Genomic DNA, 27,869 nt, shown 5'->3' with positions numbered 1-27,869 from the left:
GATAATAATAATATCGCATTATCGTGCCGGTGTCAGTAACTAGGTACCTACTTACTGCGGTCGCGGTTGTTGAAGAAATAGAATTATTCGGAAACGCAGTAGAATTATAAGAAGAAGATAAAAAAAACTACCTCTGATTATTAAAATATATTTATCATCATCATCATCATCATTATCATCATCAACGTCGCCGTAGCTCTTATTTTGTAACGCCCAATCCGCCGCCGCTTACGGCTCACGGGAGTACGGGACGTCCACCACGCTATATTTTAACAATAGCGTGCGCCGAATAATTCGTTCAGTTTCACACATCGTACGACGGCACGCGGACGTTTCGTACCACACGGTGTTGGTGACGACAGTTTATGACGAGTTCGTCTTCAAATCCGCGAGAAACAATACAACCCCATCCACGAAACGAGGAGAAGAACCATCGTCAGACGTTTTTTTTTTGTTTGTATAGTTGAACAATCGATCACCGCTTCTTCGAGATCGCTCGTTTTGTTGAGCTGTCGAAAAACGTCACCAGTGAAACGCACGCGTCCTGGGTGACGCAGAAATATACGATCACACAGACGCCGTACACGTGAGTTTTTCATCTATCAATCACAACGTCTACGACGACGATGATAATAATGATCTGTTGTCAAAAATAAAAACCTAAATTAATTGTGTTTTTACCACCTCGTGGTATCGTGTTATCCATTATATACTACATTATATTTAGTAGTATATTGTGGTCCATAGCCGCGCGTTTCTACCGGTGTACGGTGTATGATATCTCCTCCATGACGCCGTTGTCTGGGAGCTCCGAAAAAATACGGTTTTGAACAAAAATTCCTGTTTGCGATTTCTTCCACCGCCACGTCGCGTCGTGCCGGTGTTTTGGCGGTCGATGGTGTGGCGGCGGGTGGGCCACACACTCACACGTGAGTGGCGCGCGCGCGTATCGTGTCGTTGACGCGTTATTATAATATTTCATTATTATTATTATTTTGACGTTTCAGACGTGTTGTGATATACTGATATTATATTATTGTTATAAGTTTATAACGTACGATGTCTACAGGGCGTTTTATCGGTTTTTTCTTCATCGGCTACTCGAAAAAATAGACGAGTTAGCCTACTCTGTATAGTATAATATTATTTTACTGCAATACTGCATGACGTTTATTGTATAGTCGTCAAACCCTTGATTATATTATTTTGTTATAATAATATTATGTATACGTTTCTGAACTTTTTATTTTTCCTGCTACGAAGACTTGAGAGTTGAGACCAAAACAATGACGATTATTATTTAAAGAAATAATATGATGAAAACCATAAAACTACTCATCGTCAATGAGATTGTAATATTATCTACGACGAAGTTTCTTATCTCTCGGCGGCCGGCGCTCTAGTTATGATTTACTATAACCTCTATATCTCGTTTGATGAGCATTGAGCCTAATTGTAGCCAGTGTTCGTAGTTCTCAATATATTCTCACTATTTCGGGCAGGGCAAACAACGCCGGGAGATTATATTTTATTTCCAAATCGTTTTCCGCATACGCCTTCCTATTGGGTATTAAACATATTATTGTTATGGGTATACTCGTAGAGGTACACCGGAACTACATAGTAATGTTTATAATAATATGATGAAGTATTTGCAGGTTCACACATTAAATTATTGAGAATTTATCCCAGAAAGAAGTATAAAACAATAACATTGATTGTTGTTTGTATTTTAACCAAGTTAAGATTTTACAATAAAGCATAATTTTTATTTTCTCGATTTTGTTCGAGGTTTGGCGTAAGTTTTTTTTCAGCGTGACAGCTACAGCCACAATGATTGATTGACAATTTTTAACGGAGATTCGTCGTAAAAGCCATTACTTACGTACATTAATTTTTTCAACTCAATGATGGCAAATTATTATTTTCTATTCCAAAGATAATCATTTAATTTTTATAGTTCGTAAACTTAAAGTATATAAGAATCAATTAAATATTCATTTTAACATTTTTAGTTAGATAATTTTTACTTTTATGCTACGTGTAACTGTTTCTTGTTGGAAATGTATTATTAACTTATAATATACCACATGGGTTCGTATAATCGTATAGGTAAACATGTGTTTTTGCATAGGTTTTTAATAATGAGCAAATGCCAAATGGTTGGCTTATTTTTGCATTTGATTGTTGTGCATACATTCATTGAGTAAGTTTAAAATCAAAAATAGTATAGAAACTTGTTTGACACTATTTTCAGAATCTTGTCAAGTTTTGATTATCTATTATGTGTTAATATTTATATAAAGTTGATTTTTGATTATTATTTAATAATATCAACGATATTTTTCTCCCAGATACCTACTTAATTTGATATATTTTATTCGTAAGGTTAAAATAAATTTGCTATTGGTGTATAATAGCCAATAGTTAATCGTATGTATATATTATAGGTTTGTCGATTTATTTATGGGCACCTATATTATTGCATATTTGATAATTTTTTTATATTAATTATTACTATACTTCCTTTACGAAAGGTAGGTAGGTCATCCCGGGCAGCGATTTGGTTTGGCCTATAAACTTTTGACTTGCATTGAAATGATTTAAATAGTACCAAGTATCTGTCTTAAATCAGGTTTTATCTTGAACTATTATAATATGTAGGCACAAGGCACTCATAATATGAATATATATATATATTATACAAGGGACCTTGGGGAAAATTATCTAGACAAACTGCAGAACGAAAAGAAAAACAGGTTCCTCACCTCTACGCATATTTGCATTACTCGATCAGTCGGTAGATCTCTGATGATATAACAATTTATATTAAGTTCCTTATTATTGGATTTACGAATTTTATGTTTCCATTTTTCTTCATTTCCTTGCATATATCGCAAACGGTAATTATGAGTATCATTTAGATTTGTTGACTATTAAAAAAAAAAAATGTTATGAGGTCAACTAGTATATTATATTATTATTTGTATGTATTTTTCCTTCACTTGTACAATTAGTAATGTGTATATTTGTAAATCGCGTGACCGTTTCGTTTCCCGTCAAATCAGGAATTGAAATTATCATTTACTATTATAACCCCTAAACCATTTCAAAATATTCTTCAATAATTCAATTAAGTATTATTTAATGTCTTATGTGCAAAATGTATATTCAATTTGAAAATGAAATATGTTAGTATGGTATTGTTTTATAACTAATAAATATAATATATTAAACGTGCACGACCAACAACTATAGATACCTATACATAATATTATACGTATTACTCACTGAGTATACCCATACGTTATTATAATATTGTGTACAACTTTCTTAAAACAGCATAATCTTAAATATTCATCGATGTACTGATTATTAAAGTATTTATTAATATCCATCGTATTTCATAAAAAAAAAAAAATTATAAACAATAATAACTGCAGTCTATAATCAAGTGTTATTTATCTCAGAAATGGATTATTGTATTCGTTTTAGTGATTTAATTACGAAATGCATAATGTATTACGATTTGCTAGTTCTTAAATAGTTAATTCAAAAATTCTTATGAGCTATGTATATAAAATATATCTTATACCTACCCACTTGTAATAATATTTTGTCAACCGATCTATAAAATTTTGTTTTAACTCATCAATAATAATAGAAAAAAAAACTATTTGTAAGTTGTAATACCGAATACCAATAGTCAAATATACTCTAGCACTGCAATTATAATATTCTATATTAAGTAGGACCTACGTTAGTAACGTTTTGGCAACTTTTTATTATTATTATCTCGTTATTATGTAATACTTAACCTATAACTGTTGATTAAAAAAATGTGTAATAATAATGTAAGTAGGATAACAATTATTACTCACCTATATATTTTCTGCAACTATACATGTACATAACACTACACAATACATTAAAATCACTTAAGGTTAAGAGGAGATTAGCCCAATATTTGTTTTCTCAGATCCACGCGCAACAGAAAACGTTTTCCCCTAAAATCAATTTTCTATGATTTTTGAGTAACCTTAGAGTAAAAACACATATTACAAAAGTGCAGGTCGGTTTAATATATTATTATTATTTGACTTCGTATCCCAAAAAAAAATTTGTAAATTTAAATGATGCTAGAGTTGTTTTGAGACAATATTTATGCACATCAATATGTCATTCCTTCAAAAAAAATATTCTTTATCGATTTTGAAATGGGTAATTTTACTCTAAGATTATTCAAAAACAAAAAAATATATTCTGCTTAAATATGTTTTGTCTATGTGGGCCACAAATGAAAGAAGTTAAAAAGGTTTTATTTGTTTAATTTTATTGTTAACTTTTTTAAATTCTATTACGTTCATAAAATAATAGGTACTATAAGTTTATAGTTTATATGAATATTTTAATATTTATAATAATATAGTATCATTAATTTGTATGCAAATATGAAATATATGTACTATATAGGTGTATTGTGTGTAGGTACATATAAGTATATATAGTATGCATATAAGTAGCTCCACGTAGGTACAATTATCTCTTGATAATTTTGTGAAATCAATATATTTTTGATCTTATGTATTTATATATTACTTCAAGTTGTTTATTTCTAATTTTTAAAAAAATATTGTATATTCTCTGTTCGATGAAAGCACGCCAATTCTGCCATCCCTAAGTAATACCCTTTTATTGAGACAGTTCCACTAAGACAGGGGTCGCATGGGAATGAGTAGAACCAATTTTCGTAAGGCCTCGGTGTATTTTCCCGCCGGGCAGAGTACTGTGATTGTTCGTTTGTAAATTTGTATAATAATATTAATTTTATAAAATGTGTATTGTATAGATTAGGTTAGGTTATTATTACCTACGTATTAAATATAATACACTTAATTCGCCAAAAAAATGTGTGTACAACATAAAGAAGCTTTTATTCTTTCATGTATTTATAATTTATATTTTTCACAATATGATTCTAATAAATATAAAATATTTATCAAAATATAAACGTTAGGACTTTGACGGTTAGTTAAGAAATTTAAAGTTCAAAACAAAACAATATTTTTGTTCATCATTTGATTTCCAAAAAATCAAAGGTAATATTTCTTTAACCAAGTATACACATATATTTTTAATTCTTAGTGTAGATTGTATGTCAGCCGTCAAGTGTAAAAAGAATAAATACTTCAAGATCAGGATTTACGTATATGTAAAAATATTAATAATAATGATAAACTATACATAGGTAGCTGATGTTTTGTAAACCCGGCGCCAGATTCAAAAACAAAATATATAATTTACTTTTATCGGGGTAAAAACAGTTTGATACAGTATTCATATTTGAGTACGTGAAAACAAATATTAGATTTAAAACCTGCATGAAGCGTTTAGTATAATATAATAATAGTACCTATATTGTTTCGATCAGATTTTTGTGTCGACACATGCAAGGTTGTTGAAATGCTGGTGGCATTATTGTCGTTGTTATGTACAGGGCAAATAATTTCACTATTGTCTGTGTCCGTTTTTTTTCGTTTCGGATTTTTCGACGGCTTATTGTTGTATTATAGAGTGATACATAAAAACCATATACGTAGCTGGTAGGTGTAGCGTATAGAAGTAGTTACAATAAGTACCTATAGGTTTTCGTCTGCATTGGTGTTTGGTGGCGGTGGTCGTGGTCGTGGTCGTAGTATACGACCGCACTGGACACGCATTAATGTCATTGACTCTTTTAAGGAAAAACGCAGTCCATTCAGATGACAGACAGTACAACTATGTATATGATCTCGTATTGGTTTATCTTATAAAATATAAAACGTCGTATAAATGAAGAGAATACGATCAAATATATCGAGATAATTTATTTTTGGTATAACGTGCGTATTAGTATACTCTCGGTATATTATACATTTATACTACCTTTATAATATAATATATTATGAATTATGATACATAGTGCGGGTATATATAATGTATTAATATTTGGACAAACGACTTCTCTTTGTACCGTGATTATCGTGTGTAATCTTTTAACATTGATTTGCCCTTGGTGCATTAAAACGGTGTTAAAACTGTATTTTTCTGCTGTATATATATAATAATAATAGTAATAATGTGTACATTATTATAATATTATATTTTTACTCCGCTCTTTTTTATCTCGTTGACCCGACCGCTATTGCCTCCGCCGATTCCTAAAAAACAAATCATGGCCTACGCAGGTAGATAGAGGTGCGCGCACACGCACATATATGTATATATCATATTTACGGATTTTCTTAACGGTCTCCTCTCGACTGTACGCCGATAATAGTATTAATAATTGGCCTTTTCTCCCTTTGCCTGCCAATGATAACGACTATACGTATCGATCATTGCGATATCGACATCTTAAACGCGCACTAACGCCGTTTGTCCGCGCACATCAGTCAGCGCAAACACAGGTCGTGTCATTCGTTCGCATTTTGGAGCAACTACTGGATATTATTATTACTGTACATACACACTCAGACGTATAGTAGTGTATTATAATACACTATTATAATATACATAGATACATCTACACTGCATAATTTGTCGTCGTTTGTTCATTCTGTTTGACATTCGTATACAAGTAAGTACCAAACCTACCTACTTTAACGCACGATTATTAATTAATTTTTTTTTTTTTTCGACGACATAACTATATTGAACGTTTATATTCGAATTTATAGCCTTATTTTTTAATTTAATTTTGGAACAATATGAAATGATTTTAATAGATATATTTTTATTTATTTAAAAATGTATAAACATTCATTACATTTGAAAATATAAATTACAGTTTAAGTTTTTGGTTTCACATAAATAATAATGTAATATATGATATAATAGTATGTATAAGCAAGTACTATAAGTATACTTCAAAATGAATAGATTACTTAGTATAATATATTGTGTATGTATAGGTAATACTCCTGCAGAAGGATGGATCCTTGATGGAAATTTGCATCTTCCTAAGTCCTAATAATAGTTAGTTCAAAGTATAGTTAGTGGCACACATAGGAATAAAAAAATTAGAGATAAGACGGGAATAAATGGATGGGATTTTGGAATTGAGACGGTTTAAGAGGTAGGGAGTCGATATTATGTATTCGCTTAAAAAAAGGAATCTTAAATTCACTTCTGATCTTTTAAATTATTAGTAGTGAGCTTATCAATCATTATAGTGTCGATTCGTTTTTTGAGAATCTGTAGCTATTATAGTTTCTACGACGATTCGAAATTTCTGCAAATGTATGCGATTATCGTTAAATAATTTTTAAAATATTTTTCATTCTAACTTTTATTTTAGTAGTTCTGTTTTGTTAATATAATTTTAAATTTACTCAATACTCTTTTACAAGTCGGACACATTTTTTTAGTTTATCCTTTTTGTGAACACCATATTTTAGTATAAAAGTCTACACAAAAAATTAATAGCAATTTGTGGTTCCGTCGATCTCGACCGTGTTTTATTTGCTACCCAACTGCTAATAATTTTCATAATACTTACATTTCTAAAATTTGAAGTATCAAGTTAATTTTTGATAAGATTGTGGACGATGTGCATAATTATGTATTGATATATTTAGAGTCTATTGCTGAGTTCAATATAAAATCTACAATTTGAGTTTTACTAACAACAAGAACCTAATTAGTTCATATTTCCCCATTTCCGGGGTATTATAAAAATAATCGTAAAATAAATACTTAATAAAAATAACATTTTATCATATATAGGTAAGCTGTCACTTTATCTGAATACCTTAACGCAGCGGTTCCCAACCCATGGGCCGCGGCCCACTTATGGCCCGCTAGCAGCTTGGTACTGGGCCGTGAACCATATAATATTATTATATTATTATAACTGCCGTATGTATATATATATGTGCTTATATAAGTGGGCCTTAGAGATTTTTTTTACAAAATTGGTGGTCCGCACAACTAAAAAGGTTGGGAACCGCTGCCTTATTGCATTATTATATAATAGTGTCTATGAACATACTGAATAATAACCAATATATTTTATTGATGATTATGATCAATGATCACATAATATCGGTGTTTTTCACTGAAGATGTTTCATTGATCCAATTTTTCTTCTAAATATATCTTCTTACAACTAAGTGATTACAGTTTTGTACTTGAATTATGTATCCTACTATACATTATGCTTAAATTTAGTCACGATGAAATTAATATGCATATTATAATGTATTTCTCGACTTCTGTTAGTAGTTATGTACAGTGAACTCTTTGGTCTTCATAGGTAGATTGTTACGAATAAAAAATTAATATTATGTACGATTCTCTATAATATATTATAATACTATACCGAATAAATAATAATTGATATAAAAAGTTATCAGACAAACTGCAATGGTCTAATAACCAAAAACGATATAATAATATATTATCGAATGCTGATTAGGAACTATAATATTTCCGTTTTATCATTCCGACGCCTGTGTTTAATTAAAACGGGCAGACCGTGAGTGAAAACTTATCTAATATTCAATGTCGTGTTGTAAAATATGTGTGTGTAGATAAATTATCACTGACCGAATGAATTTTTTTTTTCATTCTACCACTTGATAATAGTTAATCCAACCCGCCTATAGAAACTAGAAAGTGTGTTGAATTTATCCTAAATGCTCTGTGTGTGTGTGTGTGTGTGTGTCTGTGTCTCTGTAATATTTAATATTATTATTCTCTGATATACTCATTAGTCATAACTCATCCGTCATCACATTTCGCTCCTATATCTACTTTGTTCGTGGTTTGTCAGATTATTACCCACAAAACTATATAAACAACATTATATACCAACCTATTATAGTGCTACCTATTTACATTATTCGTTTACATATGAATTCATTTACGATAATAATATGTCACATACATACGTAATTCTCCTCTCCTATACTGTCGATAAAATCGTAAGGAATAGGTATACTATATAGGTGCTATCTATCTACGCTACTTATCCTTCCGGTTTACTTAAACTTCGTAGTCAGTCCTTTATACCGACAAGACGTGTATTGATTTTTTAACGGTGTTCGATAATCATCTGTTACTTAATATAAATGTACTTTCTCCCCGAAATGATTTTTATTAAATGTTATTAATTATTTACTCTTTCTGCTCATCATTGTTGTTGGATATCATTTATTTTTTTAATTTGTAGATTTTGTTACTTTATATTTAGTTCAATAGTGGGGGATATAGACATACATTATTGATATTGGATAATGGATATATTATATATATCGTAACTCATCCTACATTATTTTAAGGTGAAAGTATTCTTTATACAATTTTATATAATGTATTGTTAATAAAATGAGAGCATAAAAATAAGATTCTATCAATTCGACGAATTAATATAGGTAGCTTAATAATTGTATATTAAAGTTAATATCTGTTGTCTTGTTGAGAAATAATACTAATTATCAGATTATTATGCATATATTTATAGGTATCTAGCTAGCATTTTAAATAATAGCAATCACTGTGACTATATATCAAATAAATGAACTATTATAATAATTGTTAGGTACTTCGTCATGATTTATAGTAATACAATAAAATTAAGAAAACAACCAAAACACAATTATTTATTTTAATTAATTATATTTTTGCACCTAGTTTTTCACTAAAAATATGGAACGCATATAATGCCGAGTTGCAAATTTTAAATTCATAATTTCGTAGAATACAACATGAGTAGTACCTATATTATGTAATTATGAATAAGTAAATTAAGTATATTTCTATTATAAAATATAAGCATAAATTATAAAAATTTTGTAAACGAGAAAAATTAAGTTCAATGATTACTAATCAGTAATCACTATAATTATTTATTCTTTGAAATGTATAATAGAAGCAGGGACGTAGGTGGTATGTTAGCTTAGTAAAACTTATTAACCAGAAAATAATAATCGCGTCAACTCGAAATTTGTATGATTTGATTTTTGAAGTTTATTTGTGTAATTTAGTTATTATATGTACAATATACATATATTAGTATATGCAAAATTTAATTAACAGTTTGTTATCAAATTATGTAGAACACGAATAAATTTATTTATGAAATATTGTATCTCCTAAAACCATTGTCCAAAATGTTACAATAAAATGGGGGCAACGGATGACCTAACTGCATACAATGTGCTACCTATATTATTTATCTATTTTTCGTTATTGCGGCGTTAGACCATTATAGCAATGATATCAATAATAATTGTGTATGCATTTTTGTCTGATGATTTTATTTTATTTTTGTCTACACGTGGATATCAATCGTGATTAAGGAATACTTACATGATGTGTTATTCTTCATTCGTGAACTGTTATAGGTAGACAAGCAGACATTTTTCGTTGGCATAAATATAACTTGGGATACAAGTAAAAGATATATGTTTATAGCTAACTAATTTGATAATGATTTCGCCGAATTAGGTTCATTAATAAGAATTAAGTATTCAAATAATTAACATACTGCCTACTAAATTATTTGTGTGGCATAATTTTTTAATCTTGTAAACACTACATTATTATTCTATATGCCGTATGATGGGCCTATATTATATCGAGTTCGCAAAACTGGTTTTCAATTTGTGACGGAACAATTTTTTGGATAAATCTCACTATTTATCTTACTATTTCAGTTTGTTTATACTATCAATTTACATTGTTCTGCGATATTATACAGTACGAAATAAGTTAATTAGAATAAGACTGACTTTTGATAAATAAAATCTATTAAATTTAAAATTATCTAGAATATAATATATTATTATATTGACACATATAAATTCCATGAGGTTTAATACCATTTTTAAGTAACGATTTACTTGCCATCGTGTATGAAAATGTGAATTAAATAATGCGCAGTAGACAGTTCAGTTAGTTTTAAATTACTATTTAGCAATTCCCGATTAAAAATATTACTTATTTATTTCGTTTTTTCATTTTAAAGGATAAAAAGAGTCTTAAACTATTGTAAATGATTAAGAAAAATGGTATAATTTTAAGACCACGTCTGTCGTAAAAACGCTTATAATAGTATAATATTATAATAAAATTAGGTGTAATTAAAAATATTTTTACGTCATTTAATTTAATCGACTTTGTCGTTGACGATATATGAAGTCTCAATGGCGTCAGTATTTTTGTTGACAATTTGGCAAACATTGAACTCGATCGATATTATATTGAATCATTGGTAATGGCCGATCGAATATTCGAGCGGGTACCCAATATCCCATTATAGTATTTCTAACGTCATGCTGTAATTATATTTTATCCACCCATTCAAAAATGTATTCTAGTCACCTTAACATTGTTTTTTTTATATGTCAAACAAATTAATTATCTTAATTTCGATTTTACTGTTTTTTTTTTCATAAATTAATTTCTTTGCAAAAATACCGCAAGACGTGTACGTTAAATACAATCATAGACCACTTCTGCGATTATAATAATAACATTTATATTATTTGTCCTGATCGAATAACGTAATATATTTTAAAGAATGAGTATTCTAGTATTGATAGTATTAAACGGATCATTTTTTTTGTTTTTAATTAAATGATTAATTTCTAACTGTAAATTACTATTATTATTACTTATAGTTACTTAAATTTGTAAATGTATAATTTTTGAAAATTTTTTAATAAATATAGGTGTATTATTAATTAATATGTTGAAATAAAACCGTTTATATTAAATATAAGTTGAATCCGTGAATGGTCATAACCATAACAAATAGTAAGACATTAGTTTCATATTATGTAATGTATTAATATCTAATACAAGAAATAAGTAAAAAAAATACTGTCGCTCAAGAATTGTGAGTTCCCAAAAGTTGAGTTCCTTACCAGTAAATAATAATTTAATGTATTAATTATTATTATGTTATTATTATTATATACATTGATAATAACGATCGTTAAATTGTATTTTTATCTCTTTTTTTAAAAAAGGATAATAAACTATTAGATGTTTATACGTAATTACGTTTAATCTCAAATGATAAATATATTTTTATATTTAAATCGTAATTGCAATGCGTGTAATTAGGATCAATAAAGAATCTCACATTATCTGAATTAATGAATACTGGAGTTCTTAAAAAAAAATCCAAATGTAGAATTGTTTTCCATAGCTATAAGGAGATTTAATCATTTGTTAAAGGAATTTTTTAACGACAGAACTCGGGTGGCTTAAGGATATCATACTGATTTACTGCGTATTGCCTTGAATTCCATTATGCAGGGGGTGGTCGAACTGGGTTAGAGGAACGGTGGCGGTGTAATGCCGTGGTCGCAGTTAAGGTTTTTGAAATCACTCTCGAAAATCATCGTGTTTCGGGAGTTGACGAATGCACAAATGTTTAGAGGGAGAAAAAAACGAAACGTAACGAAGTACGAAAACAAAAACATAATATTCTGACCCAGTGCTGCGTCGCACTACGCGATTGTTGCGCTCGTCTATGCCGCCGCCGCCGGCAGATATCGCCGTGTCGTTATATTGACCTTGCGGCGAGACTGCGATCCGTTGGCGGCGGCAGCGCTAATCGCGGCGGTCGAGGATACCAAAGACCCGATGACGCACCGCGTGCGCGTGTCGACGACCCGATCGTGCGCGTGCGCGCAAACGATCCCTCAACCAATCGGAATGCCCGTTCTGGTATCACGCCACCGACTATCCTCGGGTCACGCCACTTCCACAGTTCCATAGTTCCACCTCCCCGCCGACGCCGACGATACGTGGTAGAAACGGTTTTTTCTTTACTTTTTGCTACTAATTTTTTTTCATCTCCTCTTCCGTTTCACAACCACGTTAGTATACGCCGTAGTAAAGAAGACTAGCTAAAGCGTCTGTACTACCGTGGTCTGCATCACTGTCGTGTCTGGCGTCCGTCCGAATAATATCGCCAAACAATATTTTGAAGACTAACAAACATTATATTATTATCGTGCGTACTTCGATTATTCGCGTGTTCGAATTCAAAGCCAAAAAACGATCATCGGCGTGTTAGAGATTTACAATATTAGTCGTGTAGCGTCGGTTACGATACGATTACTAATCGCACGTGATTAATATCATATTATATATTATATTATCTACATCCGGCGAATCGAATACGTCGCGAGTTTGGTAAACGCCAAGCCTCCTCCGGTTAAGTAGTGGTTCGAAACTACTCTCCGCCGCCTTCTCCGGTTAACACACACCACTCGACTCGCCGATCAACAATATTGTACGACCGACATGGGTAAGAAACTAAGAAGTAACTAATTACAATCGTAAAGATAAGAAATAATAATCATAATTCATAATTATTCATAGTAACTATGATTATATTGTAGTTGTGGGCCACTCGAGAGATTACACGCCGCCGTCTAGTCGTTATCTTTTCGGCAAAGCATTGGTGTGCGATAACAGTCTTGGCCGCCGGGTTGTTCAGACAATTTCCTATGGGAGCTGATCGTAAATAGTTGTTACGTTTCTTCTCTCTTAGGTCTTCTGAGATTATTGACTTTTTTTTGATATCGTCTCTACGATATTTTATACAATACTGTCTATACTGTTCTATGCTCTACCACTTAATGATATCATATGTTTAGCTGAATCTCGCGATTCACGATTGTAGGTATTATATTCCATATAGGCTTAGAACTTGTAATTTATATCAATTCTCTACATAAATCAAGTCATATTATTTTCTGCGGACTGCGATTGTGATTTTAGTAACTCTTTGAGTAATTATCTCGACGTATTACGCTGCTATTGAATATTATAATCTGGTGGTAATTATTTATATTCGTTGATCGATGCTCTCGTATAATATTACTGTACTCGCCTCTGGCAAGTTCATAATAATTATCATTAATTTTGCTTTATTACCTCAAACGTAATTCAATGGTCAATCGTTTCGATCTGACCTGTCCCGGTCATCACGTAAGTATTCACGTGCTTAGCCGATCATTTCTCAGTTTTGTCGTGGAATTTTCATTTAATTCCTTAAAACGCGACAGCAGCGAATAACTCTACCCTGATTAGAACCTACTTATTTATTGCCTTATTGACTTACACATGGTACATTAAACTACCGGATATAACCGGTCCACTGTCCAGTCGGAGAGGGGAATTAGACTATTCCGCATTCACATTTCGTTGTAACTGCTGCGTTTATGCGTAATCAAACAAACCACCGCTAAACACGTTGTGACATTCAACACGTGACACTGTTTTACTGCAATAATGACAAATAGATACGATCAAATTCGTATTACTTTTTTTTAATTCCAAAGTTTTTCTTACCGCATTTTAACGTTTATAATTTAATATCTAATGTCTCACAAATCACAATTATTTGCTATACATTCTATAGACCGAATAACGCAAATTCGTAGCTTGTGGTGTGCACAATAATAATATTACATACAGATCTTAGATTCCCACCTTCTAATTTTAACACAGAAAATCAGACTTTTTAACTATTAACGTCTTGACCAAACAGTAGGTACACCTCGAGGTACACGATATTATTATTAATGTTCTTAACCATACCTTTTACTATTATGTTTTTGATGGTTTTTTAAAAACATTATTTCCGTAATTAAAATTACATTTATAGTAATTATTTTTATTTATATTAAACGACATCGTTAAAATCTGAATTTTGCACGATCATTTATAACTTTTTATAATTTGCTTCACCTTTCTTAGTTTTTCTCAATAACAATAATAATTACTAATTAATACCTCGTTGACTCTAAAAAACTTCGTATAATAAAATTTTGTTGACGCGTTATCAAAATGTTTATTCTTTTAAAATCATACTAGATGTTTGAAAAACTGAACAATGCAGTACCTACTTACTCTCAAAACTTTTCTTTATTGACGTTTAAGTACGTAAATTGTTGAATTTTCCTACACCTGACGTGATTATGTAATTATGTAGGTACCAGAGGTACCTGATATTATTATCTAGTAATTTGTAATCCTATACATAATAATATGTAATCTTATTATTTTATGAAAATATAGTTACAGAAAACTGGTTTTACTTGTTAATTTGGAAAAAGTATAGTCACATTCTACATTAAATGCCTAGTGTGTATTTATTACGACCTTTTTCAAGGTTGTGGATTTTTTAAACATCATAACAAATACATAGGTTATCTCGGAAAATCATAACATTGAAACTTTTAGTAGATTTTAATAAATTATTATTGTTGAACAATTACCTGATCTAGGCATCTAGTTTGACCTTATATTAGTTGGTATAAAAAAAATAGCTGATGTCGTTTATTTACCTAATCAATATTTTTCTTCTGAAATGTAAAATATAATCTTACTTTATTATTTTGGTTGGATATCATATTATGTGGCGAATTTGAAGTATGAATAATTAATTATTTATATTTAATATAAGTATATGTCTCTATTATACATTATTAGTGGTAATCGCGTTTTAAAATATTTTATATAATTCAAATTTTAGTAGGTTAGTCCTACTTCAAACTCTTAGATATTTGTTTGTAATGACGAGCTAATAGGTCCTACAATGTTTTTAATTTTTTCTTACATAAAACACTGATCTGCAAGTATGGTAAACAATTGAACAAATCCTAAGTTTAGTGAACACTCACCTCGACAATATGTGAAGGATTGATTTTTTATCTACTTCGCAAGGTAAACAAAATTTGTGTTAATGTATTGGAATTTTTTTTATGTTAAATTGTTCCTTATTTTGCGATTGCTAAGTTAGATCATATCAACATTTGATTTGTAGCTATGATATAATCGGATATAATTTATGTTAAATTAATTTTTTTTTTAAATAACAAATTTTAATTAGATACCAGTTGATACCAAGTTTGGTTAAACAGTTTTCTTATAAAATATGAATAATGTATGTACCTAGGTTTTAGTTATTTATTACATACAGTACCCATATAGTAATCAATTATGTTCCACTTAAATTTGTTTGTAAACAATAACCGAACATGATATTTTTATTGTGATTTACTGATTCATGATTATAAAAAAGAATTAAATGAACCATTTGCTAGATATATAATGAGGTGTTTATATGCTAGATAGTTAATATTAATAGGTGTATCATTATTTAGTATGGGTTTTGTCTAATATAAAACCAATTATTTTGTTATTACATTATTTAGCAAGAACTTGTTTTTACTAAGATGAGCAAAATCAAGTTTTATTTTATCGTCAATATATAACTAAATATATTTTTTTATTCATTGAAAATGATTGACAATTTTATTTTATTCTTTTACTAATAAATTGTTAAAAAAAATTTCAGTAGCTGAAGGCACAATGCCAGCAAGATTCCCACAGGATAACCAACAACAAACCACCAATGGGGCTGTGAACGGTAACTCTCTATACGCTGGAAATGATGAGATCGTCATCAGTGGTATTTCCGGACGTCTTCCAGAATCAAATTCAATCGCAGAGTTCAGGGAGAATCTGTATGCTGGCATTGATTTGGTTACAGACGATGATCGCCGTTGGCCAGCTGGTAAGTAAAGTTGTACACAATTTGTGTTATATATCCACGTGCCACTTTTCAAATAGCATATATTTATATTTTTTAAACAATTTATTCCAGGTCTCCATGGCCTCCCATCAAGAACTGGTAAACTCAAAGGATTGGAATATTTTGATGCCAATTTCTTTGGAGTGCATGCTAAACAGGCTGAAGTTATGGACCCGCAACTGAGATTACTTTTAGAATCTACTTACGAATGTATTGTGGATGCTGGTAAGATATTTGTTCGGTTTAATTCTATATGTACTTGTGTTTCAAAATAAACCACATATGTTATCAAAACTAATATTAATTTGTTTAAATAGGCGTGAACCCAGATGATGTCCGTGGATCTAAAATTGGAGTTTACATTGGTGCATCGAACAGTGAAACTGATGACTATTTGAGCAGACTGCCAGAACGTTGCAACGGTTATGGATTGACTGGATGTTGTCGTGCTATGTTTGCCAACAGAATCTCATACACATTTGATTTTAATGGACCCAGTTTTGCCATTGACACAGCATGTTCCAGCAGTTTAGTTGCAATGTCACAAGCAGTGCAAGCTATACAGAGTGGGCAATGCGATGCAGCTATTGTAGGAGGTTCCAACCTGTTGCTGAAACCTACAACTTCATTGCAGTTTCATAGATTGAGCATGTTATCACCACAAGGAATGTGCAAAGCATTTGATGTCACAGGTAAATCAATTGATATTTATAGTAAAAAAATATATTTTTTACATTATTATTCATTTTTATTTTAGGAAATGGATATGTGAGGAGTGAAGCTGTTGTTACAGTATTCTTGCAAAAGGCTAGTGTAGCAAAGCGTAGTTATGCCACCATTGTGGGAGCACTTATAAACACTGATGGATTTAAAGACCAAGGAATTACATTCCCAAGTGGTGCTATGCAAAACAAACTTATCCATGAAGTATATGCTAAATGCGGTGTTAATCCAGCTGAGGTGTCTTATGTGGAGGCTCATGGAACAGGAACCAAAGTATGGCAATTAATTTTATAAGATATTAAAATAACACTTTTAAATTAATAATGTATGCATTTAGGTTGGTGATCCACAAGAAGTTAATTCTATTGCCGAATTTTTTACCAAAGATCGTACCACACCTCTATTAATTGGATCTGTTAAATCAAACATGGGTCATTCTGAACCTGCATCTGGTCTTTGTTCATTAGCTAAAATCGTTATTGCCTTAGAATCTGGAAAGATTCCCGGAAATCTTCACTTTGCCAACCCAAACCCTGATATTCCAGCTTTATTAGATGGAAGATTACAAGTAATTTTATATTAAATTAGTTATTTATTAAAAAAAGAATTACTTCTAATTTAACTAAATTTACAGGTTGTGAACAAAAACTGGGAATACAACGGAGGCTATGTAGCACTTAACTCTTTTGGTTTTGGCGGTGCTAATGCTCATGTCTTATTAAAGTCAAATCCTAAACCAAAGACTGCACCAATTTTGAATAATGTTCCACGTTTGATTGCCGTATCTGGAAGAACAGATGATGCAGTTAACAACATGTTAAAAAATGTAAATTGCTTTATAAACTTCCATTCATTATTTTATTATTAATCCTATATAATTTTGTTAGATTGCTGATACACCATTAGATGACGGTTTTATTTCTTTATTACATGATGTCCACGCCAACAATATTAATGGACATGGTTATAGAGGATACACAGTTCTTGGAAAATCAATCTCTGAAGTGACTGTTAGTTATTTTTAATTTTTAATGTTAAATTATTAAAAATACTGAAGCTATTTCCATACATTTTATTTGTATAATTGCATTTTCAGGAAGTTAAGCCTACTAAAAGACCAGTTTGGTTTGTTTTCTCTGGAATGGGAAGTCAATGGGCTGGTATGGTTGAAGGGCTCCTTCAATTGGAACCATTTGCCAGGGCAATTAACAGAGCTGCGTCTGTACTTCAAGTTGAAGGATTAGATTTGCTAAGCATTCTTAACTCCAAAGACGAAACTACATTTGACAATGTCCTCAACTCATTTGTATCTATAACATCCATGCAGGTTAGTATTAGAATTAAAAACAAATATTACGGTAAATTAATTTATTGTGTGTTAAAGGTTGCTTTAGTCGATTTATTGAAATCAATTGGAATTGAACCAGATGGTGTCGTTGGTCACTCAGTTGGTGAACTTGGTTGTGCTTATGCTGATGGTACATTTAATGCTGACCAAGCAATTTTAGCTGCATTCTGGAGAGGTCGTAGCATTCTGGAATCTAAACTGCCTCAAGGATCTATGGCTGCTGTTGGTAAGTTATACTTAAATATGTTTATTGATTAACACTTTCAATGCTATAGACATTTATATACACACCATTGCGCCTGGTTTATCACTGACCCAAAGGCAATTGGTGTATGTATACTCTTTGTAGGTTTTTATTCTACAAAATTACTAAAAATATAAAACATGTAATGACTTCTAGATTTATTAAATTCAAAACTAATAAAAAAAAAATAATTAGACAATATTAAATTAAATATCCACGGAATGAATCAATATTCCTTAAATCTCAAATGTTCAAATTCTCATAGTAACAAAAATATAAAGAATTCAGTACAGATAGGTAGCAATGTAAACTATAATTTAGCTCTAGAATGGTTACTAAATATTATAATTTAGGTAACTTTATATTATTGATTTCACATTACATAATATATATCAATACTAATAGTATTTTCAATCATTTTTAGGTTTATCATGGGAAGACACTAAAAAACGATTGCCTGCTGACTTGGTCGCTGCTTGTCATAATAGTGAAGATAGTGTAACAGTGTCTGGCCCACCATCAAGTCTTACTGCTTTTGTTAAAACGTTACAAGCTGAAGGAATTTTTGCTAAAGAAGTTAAGAGTTCTGGATATGCTTTCCATTCCAAGTATATTGCTGATGCTGCACCTAAGCTCCGCAACAGCTTAGAAAGAGTATGTGTTTGTTTACTTAATTTTAAATTTGTGTATAAATATTGATTTAATATAGTGCTTCTTTTAATTATTTTTTAAAATTTATAAATTAAAAAAATTATTTGCTATTTTATAATAGATTTTACCAAATCCAAAACCTCGTACCTCCCGATGGATCAGTTCTTCCATTCCTGAAGCTTTATGGGACACTCCACTTGCTCAAATGAGTTCAACTGCTTACCACGTAAACAACTTATTGGCTCCAGTTTTGTTCCATGTAAGATAATTAAATTTATTTTTTCTCTGTAGTTTTTTTCTACTTACATTCTTTTACTGAATTTCTATATTTTTATTTTATTTAGGAAGCTCTTGCTCATGTACCAAAAGATGCTGTTGTCATTGAAATCGCACCACATGCTTTACTTCAAGCCATTCTTAAAAGAGCACTAGGTCCTGAGTGCTCTTGCATTGGTCTTACTAAGCGATCAACCAACCCCGAGGGAAACATTTCTGTATTGTTATCAGCCATTGGAAAGTAAGTTTTATTTATAAATATAATCATGAAATGAAAGATATAATTCTTTATGTTGATGATTTTAGACTGTACAATGCTGGAGTTCAACCTAAAATTAAAAACCTATACCCAGCTGTTTCATATCCAGTAGCAAAAGGAACACCTATGATTCAGTCTTTAATTGAATGGGATCATTCGGTTGAATGGCTTGTTACCAGTTTTGTCCAAAAGGTAAATTACTTGTTTATGAAAACAAACTTTTATTTTGTTTATATCAATCATTAATAGTTATACTTTTGAAATGTTAATCATAGGAAGCTGGATCCGGAGAAACCGTTATTAAAGTTGATATAAGTACAGAAGAAGACCAATATTTGGCTGGACATGCCATTGATGGTAGAGTATTATTCCCTGCTACAGGATATTTGGTAAGATAAAAATCATTTAAAATTGTTTAAATTAACTTGACTGTAAAATTGTAATTTTTATAGACACTTGTATGGAGAACTTTTGCTAAACTTCAAGATAAAAATATCGAAGACTTCCCAGTTGTTATTGAAAATGTACAGTTCTTACGTGCAACTATCATGCCTAAAGATGGTAATTATATTAAGATAATATTATTTAATATACAATAAGATAATATTTTTATAATTCAAGCTTTAAGCACAAATAAACAATTACTAATGTAAAGTGTTTAATATGATATAACTTGTCTTGGTTTAGACTTTATAAATTATTAATTTACTATTATTTTCTTTATTTCACAGGAAATGTAAACTTCCTCATCAACATTTTTGAAGGAACTGGCAATTTTGAGATTTGTGAAGGTGGCTCAGTTGCTGTTACTGGCCGTATCTTCATTCCTGATGATATTGAAACTGAGCAATTAGAATTACCTGAACCATATGTCGACGAAAATAATTTATCCCTTAAATCTGCAGACATCTACAAAGATTTGGGATTGAGAGGATATGACTACAAAGGAGCGTTCCGTGGAGTTAACGAAGCTGATAACAAAGGTTATTATTGAACATTTATTTTTTGTCAAAATATGAAAACACTGAGTTAATAATTGCAGTGTAAATCATTGTGTAAAGAATAACATAATAATCCCTTAATATTTCATATGTAGGCATCAGTGGAAAATTGGATTGGATTGGAAACTGGATTACTTACATTGATACAATGTTACAGTTCTCTATTTTGGGTTTGAAAACTAAAGAGTTATATTTGCCAACAAGAATGCAAAGAGTTATTATTGACCCAGCAAAACATTTGGAACTTATTGAAACTTTACCAGAAAATAGCCGTAAGTGTTTTAACTTAAGATATATATTATCTGTGTATTGAAATTTGTTCATAAAAATAAGTATTTTTACATTATTTTAGCTGTCCCGGTATACATGTACAGAGATATTGATGTCATCAAATCAGGTGGTATTGAGTTGCGTGGCATGAAAGCAAGTTTGGCTCCAAGACGACAACAATCACAGGCTTCTCCTAAATTAGAAAAGTACACATTTGTACCATACACCGCTGATAAGGTAATTTTATTAATTCCAAATAATTCTATATTGGCACTGACTTTTATTTTGTAAGGTTTAGTTTAGATGTTTTATAACAATGCACTATATATTAAAATTCTTATCCTCAGCTACATTTAAAATTCTAAATATTTATAATAGATTAAATAGTCTTTACATGTTTAATTATATAAATACAATTGGTTACAGGCTTCAACCGTAGCGGACGTCTCAAATGTTTTTGCTGCTTACCTCCAAATTGTCTTGGAAAATAGTGCTGGTGCAATGAAAGTAAAAGTTGTTGAATATGGAGCAGACAAACCATTTGAAGGAATTTATATGCCTAATATTGTAAACATTCTGGAATCTGAACCATTAATATCTGTAAGTATTTAAGCATAGTATGTTGAGCATATTAAGTCCTCAAGTAACAATTCATATATTTCTTAGCTGGATGCAACCTTAGCTACAACTCAAGCACAAGCTTTGGCTCCATTTTTGGGACCAATGGAAGTGAAAATGACTGGAAAATCATTAGAGAACGGTCCTATTGACTCTAACGCTCATGTAGCAATTGCTTTTGATGTGTTACAATCGCAAAACAAATTGAACAACTTAACAGAGTCAGTTAAAGATGGTGGCTTTGTCCTTATTTCAGAATCCAATAATGTGCCTCAAAGCCTCATTGAGAATAGTAATCTGGTTTTAATCAGCAAGTTATCTGCTGAAGATAGAACTTTCTACTTATTGAGAAAGGTAATGTGGCTACAATAAGTTATACATTGACTCCGTAATTGACTCACATTTTTAATTATATTAACGTAACCTGACTTAACTATTTTTTAACTGTTACTATTTATTATTCAGCCAAGTGAAGAACTACCAATTAGTGAAGTTATTCAAGTGTCTGAAAAATCTTACGAATGGGTTGAGACAGTAAAATCAGCTCTAAAAGCTGCAGAAGCGGACCCAAGCAAGAAAATAGTTTTGTTTGCTCAAGGAGAAGAAACTAACGGAATTATCGGTTTGGTGAATTGTATCAAACAAGAACCTGGTGGTAATAGTGTCAGATCTGTGTTCATTCAAGACCCAGCTGCACCAAAGTTCTCTTTAACTGCTCCACTATATGCCGCACAGTTGAAAAAAGATTTACTGAGCAATGTATTGAAGCCTAATGGAGTGTGGGGTTCAATGAGACATTTGAAATTAGAAAACCAACAAGATAAGCCTTCGTTACAAGTTGAGCATGCTTATATTAATGCTTTAACTAGAGGAGATTTGAGCAGTTTGAAATGGATTGAAGGACCCTTGACTTATTACAAGTAAGTATTTATTGTTTAAGACAAAAGCTTATTTATTCACAAGTAAATATAATTCTAGACCTGAATACAACCCAAATACTGAATTGTGTACTGTTTACTACGCACCACTTAACTTCCGTGATATTATGTTAGCATCCGGAAAACTTCCTCCTGATGCATTGCCTGGTGATTTGGCTGGACAAGTATGTTATATTATTTATTAATAAAATGTTACAAAATGTTTGTTTTTACTCTTCGGTCCATGCATAACATATATATGAAATGCATTCACAACAAAAATATTTTATGTTTTTGAATTATCTTAGTGAAATCACTTATTACAAAAAATTGTATAGAATAATATTTTTGAGATTATGACATCGATTGGTCTGAATATTGACTCATAACAATTGAATATCTATTTAAATTAACTATTAAAAAAAAAAATTTAATGTAGATTATTAGTGAAAAAAATAGTCCTCTACAATTTTGTAATAGATGATTTTATTCTGTTATAATCATAAAGTGAAATTAATGAGTTTTATCTATGTTGTACTTCAATCTGAGAGACAGAACAAAAATTGAGCTAACGTCGTATTAGCAGTTTATATTTAGTGACAATATTCAAATACTTTATACTATATTATTTATTTTAGGACTGCATTCTTGGACTTGAATTCTCAGGCCGTAACTCTAAAGGTAAAAGGGTAATGGGTATGCTTGCTGCTAGAGGATTGGCTACAAGTGTTCTCGCTGATCCTGGGTTCTTGTGGGAAGTACCTAGCAAATGGACATTGGAAGAAGCATCGACTATACCTGTTGTCTATGGAACTGTAAGTCGCTAAATTTCAGTTAATGTAGCTGCAATAAGTATTTATTAACATATTTTATGATTTTCTAGGCCTACTATGCACTTTGTGTTAGAGGACGAATGAAGCCAGGTAACTCTTTGTTAGTTCACGCTGGTACTGGAGGTGTAGGTCAAGCAGCTATTGCTATTGCTCTGCATATGGGTGTTACCGTTTACACCACTGTTGGTAGCAAACAAAAGAGAGAATTCTTGAAAAAGACTTTCCCTAAGGTATAATATTAAAATCCTCTTCCAAAATATTTGTCTATGTAATTAATAATTACTCATTTTATTTAGTTAACTGACAAAAATATTGCCAACTCTCGTGACACAAGTTTTGAACAACATGTATTAAGAGAAACCAAAGGCCGTGGTGTAGATCTTGTCCTGAACTCGTTGTCAGATGATAAACTCCAAGCATCTGTCCGTTGTTTGGCCAAGGATGGTCGTTTCCTTGAAATTGGTAAACTTGATTTGTCCAACAACAGTCCACTAGGAATGTCGGTTTTCTTGAAAAACACTACATTCCACGGAATTCTTTTGGACTCTTTGTTTGATGCAAAATCTGAGAGCGAAGACAAGAAAGAAGTTGTAAGATTGCTGAATGAAGGTATAAAGAATGGTGCAGTAAATCCTCTACCAGCAACAGTGTACACAGAATCTCAAGTAGAACAAGCGTTCAGATTTATTGGATCTGGTAAACATATTGGAAAAGTAGTATTGAAAATTAGAGACGAAGAATCCGCAGCAATTGTCAAACCTGCAACCAAACTAGTAACTTCTATTCCACGGTCTTATATGAACCCAGACAAAACATATGTGCTTGTCGGAGGTCTAGGAGGATTTGGGTTGGAATTAGCTAACTGGTTGATTGTTAGAGGAGCAAAAAACCTTGTATTGACTGCTAGAAGTGGAATCACCACTGGTTATCAAGCTGCATGTGTTAGCAATTGGAAAGAATCTGGTGTTAATGTATTGATCTCTAAGGCAGATTGTTCAACATTAAAAGGAGCTCAGCAATTGATTGATGACAGTAACAAATTGGGACCAGTCGGAGGCGTATTCAACTTGGCTGCTGTAAGTTATTTTTATTATTTTTCCAGGAATATTAAAAAGTTACTTGTGCCTATAAATGATACATCTTAAATTAAAGTTCTTAATTTAATTTAAATTAATCTTACTAAGTAATAATATAATATATATATATAATGTATATATTTTATAACGTAAAAAAATTAATTTATGTACATTTGGTAATAATTTTTGTTTTTTGTTAATTATTATCATTTATAATTTATTTTTAATGATTTTTTTAAGGTATTGAGAGATGCATTCTTAGAAAATCAGACACCACAAGATTTTGAAATTGTGAGCAAACCTAAAGTAACTGGTACCAAAAACTTGGACACAGTTACCAGGAAGTCTTGCCCTGAACTTGATCATTTTGTTGTGTTTTCATCTGTATCTTGTGGACGTGGTAATGCTGGACAAACCAATTATGGTTTTGCCAATTCTGTCATGGAAAGAATTTGTGAAGCTAGACAAGAAGCCGGTCTCCCAGGGGTATGTCAATATAAATAACTGAATAATATAATACAATTTAATAATATGTTATCTATTAAAACTAATACTATTTTTATTAATAATTTGCATATTGTTAATAGTTGGCTATTCAATGGGGAGCTATTGGAGATGTTGGTCTTATCATGGAAACTATGGGAGGAAATGAAACGGTTGTTGGTGGTACTTTGCCACAGCGTATGGCTTCATGTTTGAGTGCTTTTGATGTATTTTTGCAACATCCACAACCTGTCTTGGCTTCTATGGTATTGGCTGAAAAAAGAAAGGGTGGTTCTGGAGGTGCCGGACAAGTAAGCCTAATTGAAGCTGTTGCCAATATTCTTGGTATCAAGGACACCAAGAATATCAACTCTGCAGCTACTCTAGCTGATTTGGGTATGGACTCCTTGATGGGCGCTGAAATCAAACAAACACTTGAGAGAAGCTATGATTTGGTATTGAGTGTTGGGGAAATCAGAACTTTGACTGTTAAGAGATTACAAGAATTACAAAGTGATGGTAGTGAAGTTCCCGCAGATACACCTAATGGTGTAACTGCTGGAAACGATCAGGTTTGTGCTATTCATTATTGATTGTTTTAATGTTGTATAGTTACTTTATATTAAATGTAAACTGTCTGCTTTTAGGTTGAATTCAGTCAAAGTCTAGTTCCTCAAGAAACTGTTGTTAGTATGAAGAAAGATGAAAGTAGCAAGCCTAATGTGTTTATGTTCAGTGCAATTGAAGGTTTTGTGTCAGCACTAGAAGAAGTAGCATCTAAATTACCTTATAATATTTATGGACTTCAATGCACTGAAGATGCTCCAACTGATTCAATGGCCTCTATGGCAAAATTCTTTGTAGCTGTAAGTTTTTGTGACTTGAGTGTTAGTACATAGAATCTGATGTGTTTACTAAAATTTTCAGAAAATTAAAGAAATTCAAAAGTCTGGGCCATACAACCTCGTAGGATACTCGTTTGGTGCATCAGTTGCCTTTGAAACTGGTGTAGCACTGGAAGCTGCTGGTGAAAAAGTTAGCCTTGTACTGTTAGATGGTTCACCATCTTATGTTTTGACGCATCAAAATGCTTTTAAAAACCGTCATTCTGATAACAAAGTAGATGACAGAGATGCTTTTGCATACTTTGTATTACTTTTCAAGGAATTAGACTACCAAGTGGTAAATTGATATTTATTAAAATAATTGTATTTCCTTATAATATTAATGTAAATTGCATATTATATAATTTAGTTAATTTACTCAGTTTGGTTTTTGTATACATCTATAATGATTTAATGTTTTTAATTTTTTCTAAACTGAGAATTTTATTTTAAATTTAGGTCTTTGACCAAATTGCCACTAAAAAGACAAAAGAAGAACAACTGGAAGAAGCAGTGAATATCTTATCCGATTTACCCTTAAACAAGGATGAACTGAAAACGGCAGCTAAACTATTCTATGGAAAACTGTTTGTTTCGTTTTATTACAAACCTGAACAGAAATTCAATGGTAGCGTCACCTTGGTTACAGCCAAAGACAATTTTGTATCCCTTGGACCTGACTATGGACTGAAACCTGTAAGTATTATTATAATAATGTACCTACACGAACACTTAGTTGTAACAAAATGATGTATTACTTTTTTTATTTTGCAGCTTTGCAAGGGTCTTTTAAACATCCATTCTGTTTCGGGAGATCACAGGCAAATAGTGAAAGGTGAATCGGCCAACTCTGTGGCACAGATAATCTCTTCGTTTCTGTCTAAGTAATGTGGATATCTGACTAAAGCATTTAAGATAAACGGTTAGGCTAATCATTTCATAGGTATGGAAGTAATTTAATTATTTTTTTATACATAAATTTAACAGAATTACATTTTTAAAACCAGCACAAATCATTTTTGTTGCGATCATCATTAAACAAATGAGTGTAGAGTTTATATTGTGTTGTTGTAAATTTTTAAAGTATTGTTGTTTTTTTTTTTTCGACTTTTGTTAGTGCTTGTATCAAAAAAAAAGTTTTGTTCTTTTCAGACTTAAGGTTAAGGCTAAAATAAAGACATGCCTATGACACCCATATAAATATATTTATACATATATAAATTTATAAATATTTTTATGTTTTGTTCCAACACATTCCAAAAAGTGTGTTTACTAGTTAGGAAAAACCATATTGTCATAATATAAGTAATATAATTATTTTGAAATAATTGGACTGTTTATTTTATTATTTTACTCATATTTTACCTGGATGTTTAATATTTTATAAGAAATTGAAATGCATTTGCTAAGGGTAAAGACTAAAGAGTCAAGTTATGTTATATATCAACAATTAAATGTTGTATACTGTAACTTATGTATAAATTGAATTTTATTTTATTTATTTGTTATTAAGAAAAAGACAATCTATACACAATACACATAATCTGTACAATAAGTCATTATGATAACAATTAGAAATGAACATAACATGATTCACGCGATAGGGGAAGTCACCCACTGGTAATACCCCTCGATAAATTGAATTGAAAAGTAAAATAACTAGCAAACTTTTTAATTCAC

The 27,869-nt window shown here is 31.0% G+C and overlaps 1 protein-coding gene across 3 annotated transcripts; it reads left to right on the top strand.

Moving 5' to 3' along the window:
* The first annotated feature begins 271 nt into the window (after positions 1 to 271).
* On the top strand, positions 272 to 27,514 carry LOC111035432 (fatty acid synthase-like). Of its 3 annotated transcripts, none has more exons than XM_022317043.1 (32): positions 272 to 586; positions 16,370 to 16,588; positions 16,679 to 16,831; positions 16,924 to 17,298; positions 17,364 to 17,602; positions 17,667 to 17,897; positions 17,964 to 18,155; positions 18,217 to 18,339; positions 18,426 to 18,656; positions 18,714 to 18,903; positions 19,346 to 19,575; positions 19,694 to 19,831; positions 19,917 to 20,089; positions 20,155 to 20,299; positions 20,383 to 20,496; positions 20,560 to 20,668; positions 20,839 to 21,090; positions 21,204 to 21,380; positions 21,461 to 21,615; positions 21,805 to 21,978; positions 22,045 to 22,350; positions 22,462 to 22,916; positions 22,975 to 23,098; positions 23,552 to 23,728; positions 23,797 to 23,976; positions 24,043 to 24,822; positions 25,063 to 25,308; positions 25,410 to 25,877; positions 25,953 to 26,171; positions 26,233 to 26,487; positions 26,649 to 26,885; positions 26,964 to 27,514. In XM_022317043.1, the coding sequence occupies exons 2-32, from the start codon at positions 16,384 to 16,386 to the stop codon at positions 27,075 to 27,077; spliced, it is 7,167 nt and encodes a 2,388-aa protein (XP_022172735.1). In that variant the 5' UTR covers positions 272 to 586; positions 16,370 to 16,383; the 3' UTR covers positions 27,078 to 27,514. The 3 variants fall into 3 exon arrangements, with proteins under 3 accessions (XP_022172735.1, XP_022172734.1, XP_022172733.1); XM_022317042.1 differs by lacking the exon at positions 272 to 586 and adding an exon at positions 6,397 to 6,619; XM_022317041.1 differs by lacking the exon at positions 272 to 586 and adding an exon at positions 12,821 to 13,309.
* Positions 27,515 to 27,869: the final 355 nt, after the last annotated feature.

This window comes from Myzus persicae, unplaced genomic scaffold, assembly GCF_001856785.1.
Source record: "Myzus persicae strain clone G006 unplaced genomic scaffold, MPER_G0061.0, whole genome shotgun sequence".
NCBI classification, from domain to species: domain Eukaryota; kingdom Metazoa; phylum Arthropoda; class Insecta; order Hemiptera; family Aphididae; genus Myzus; species Myzus persicae.
The sequence above is the reverse complement of the archived record's forward strand: the minus strand, read 5'-3'. Positions and strand labels throughout refer to the sequence as shown.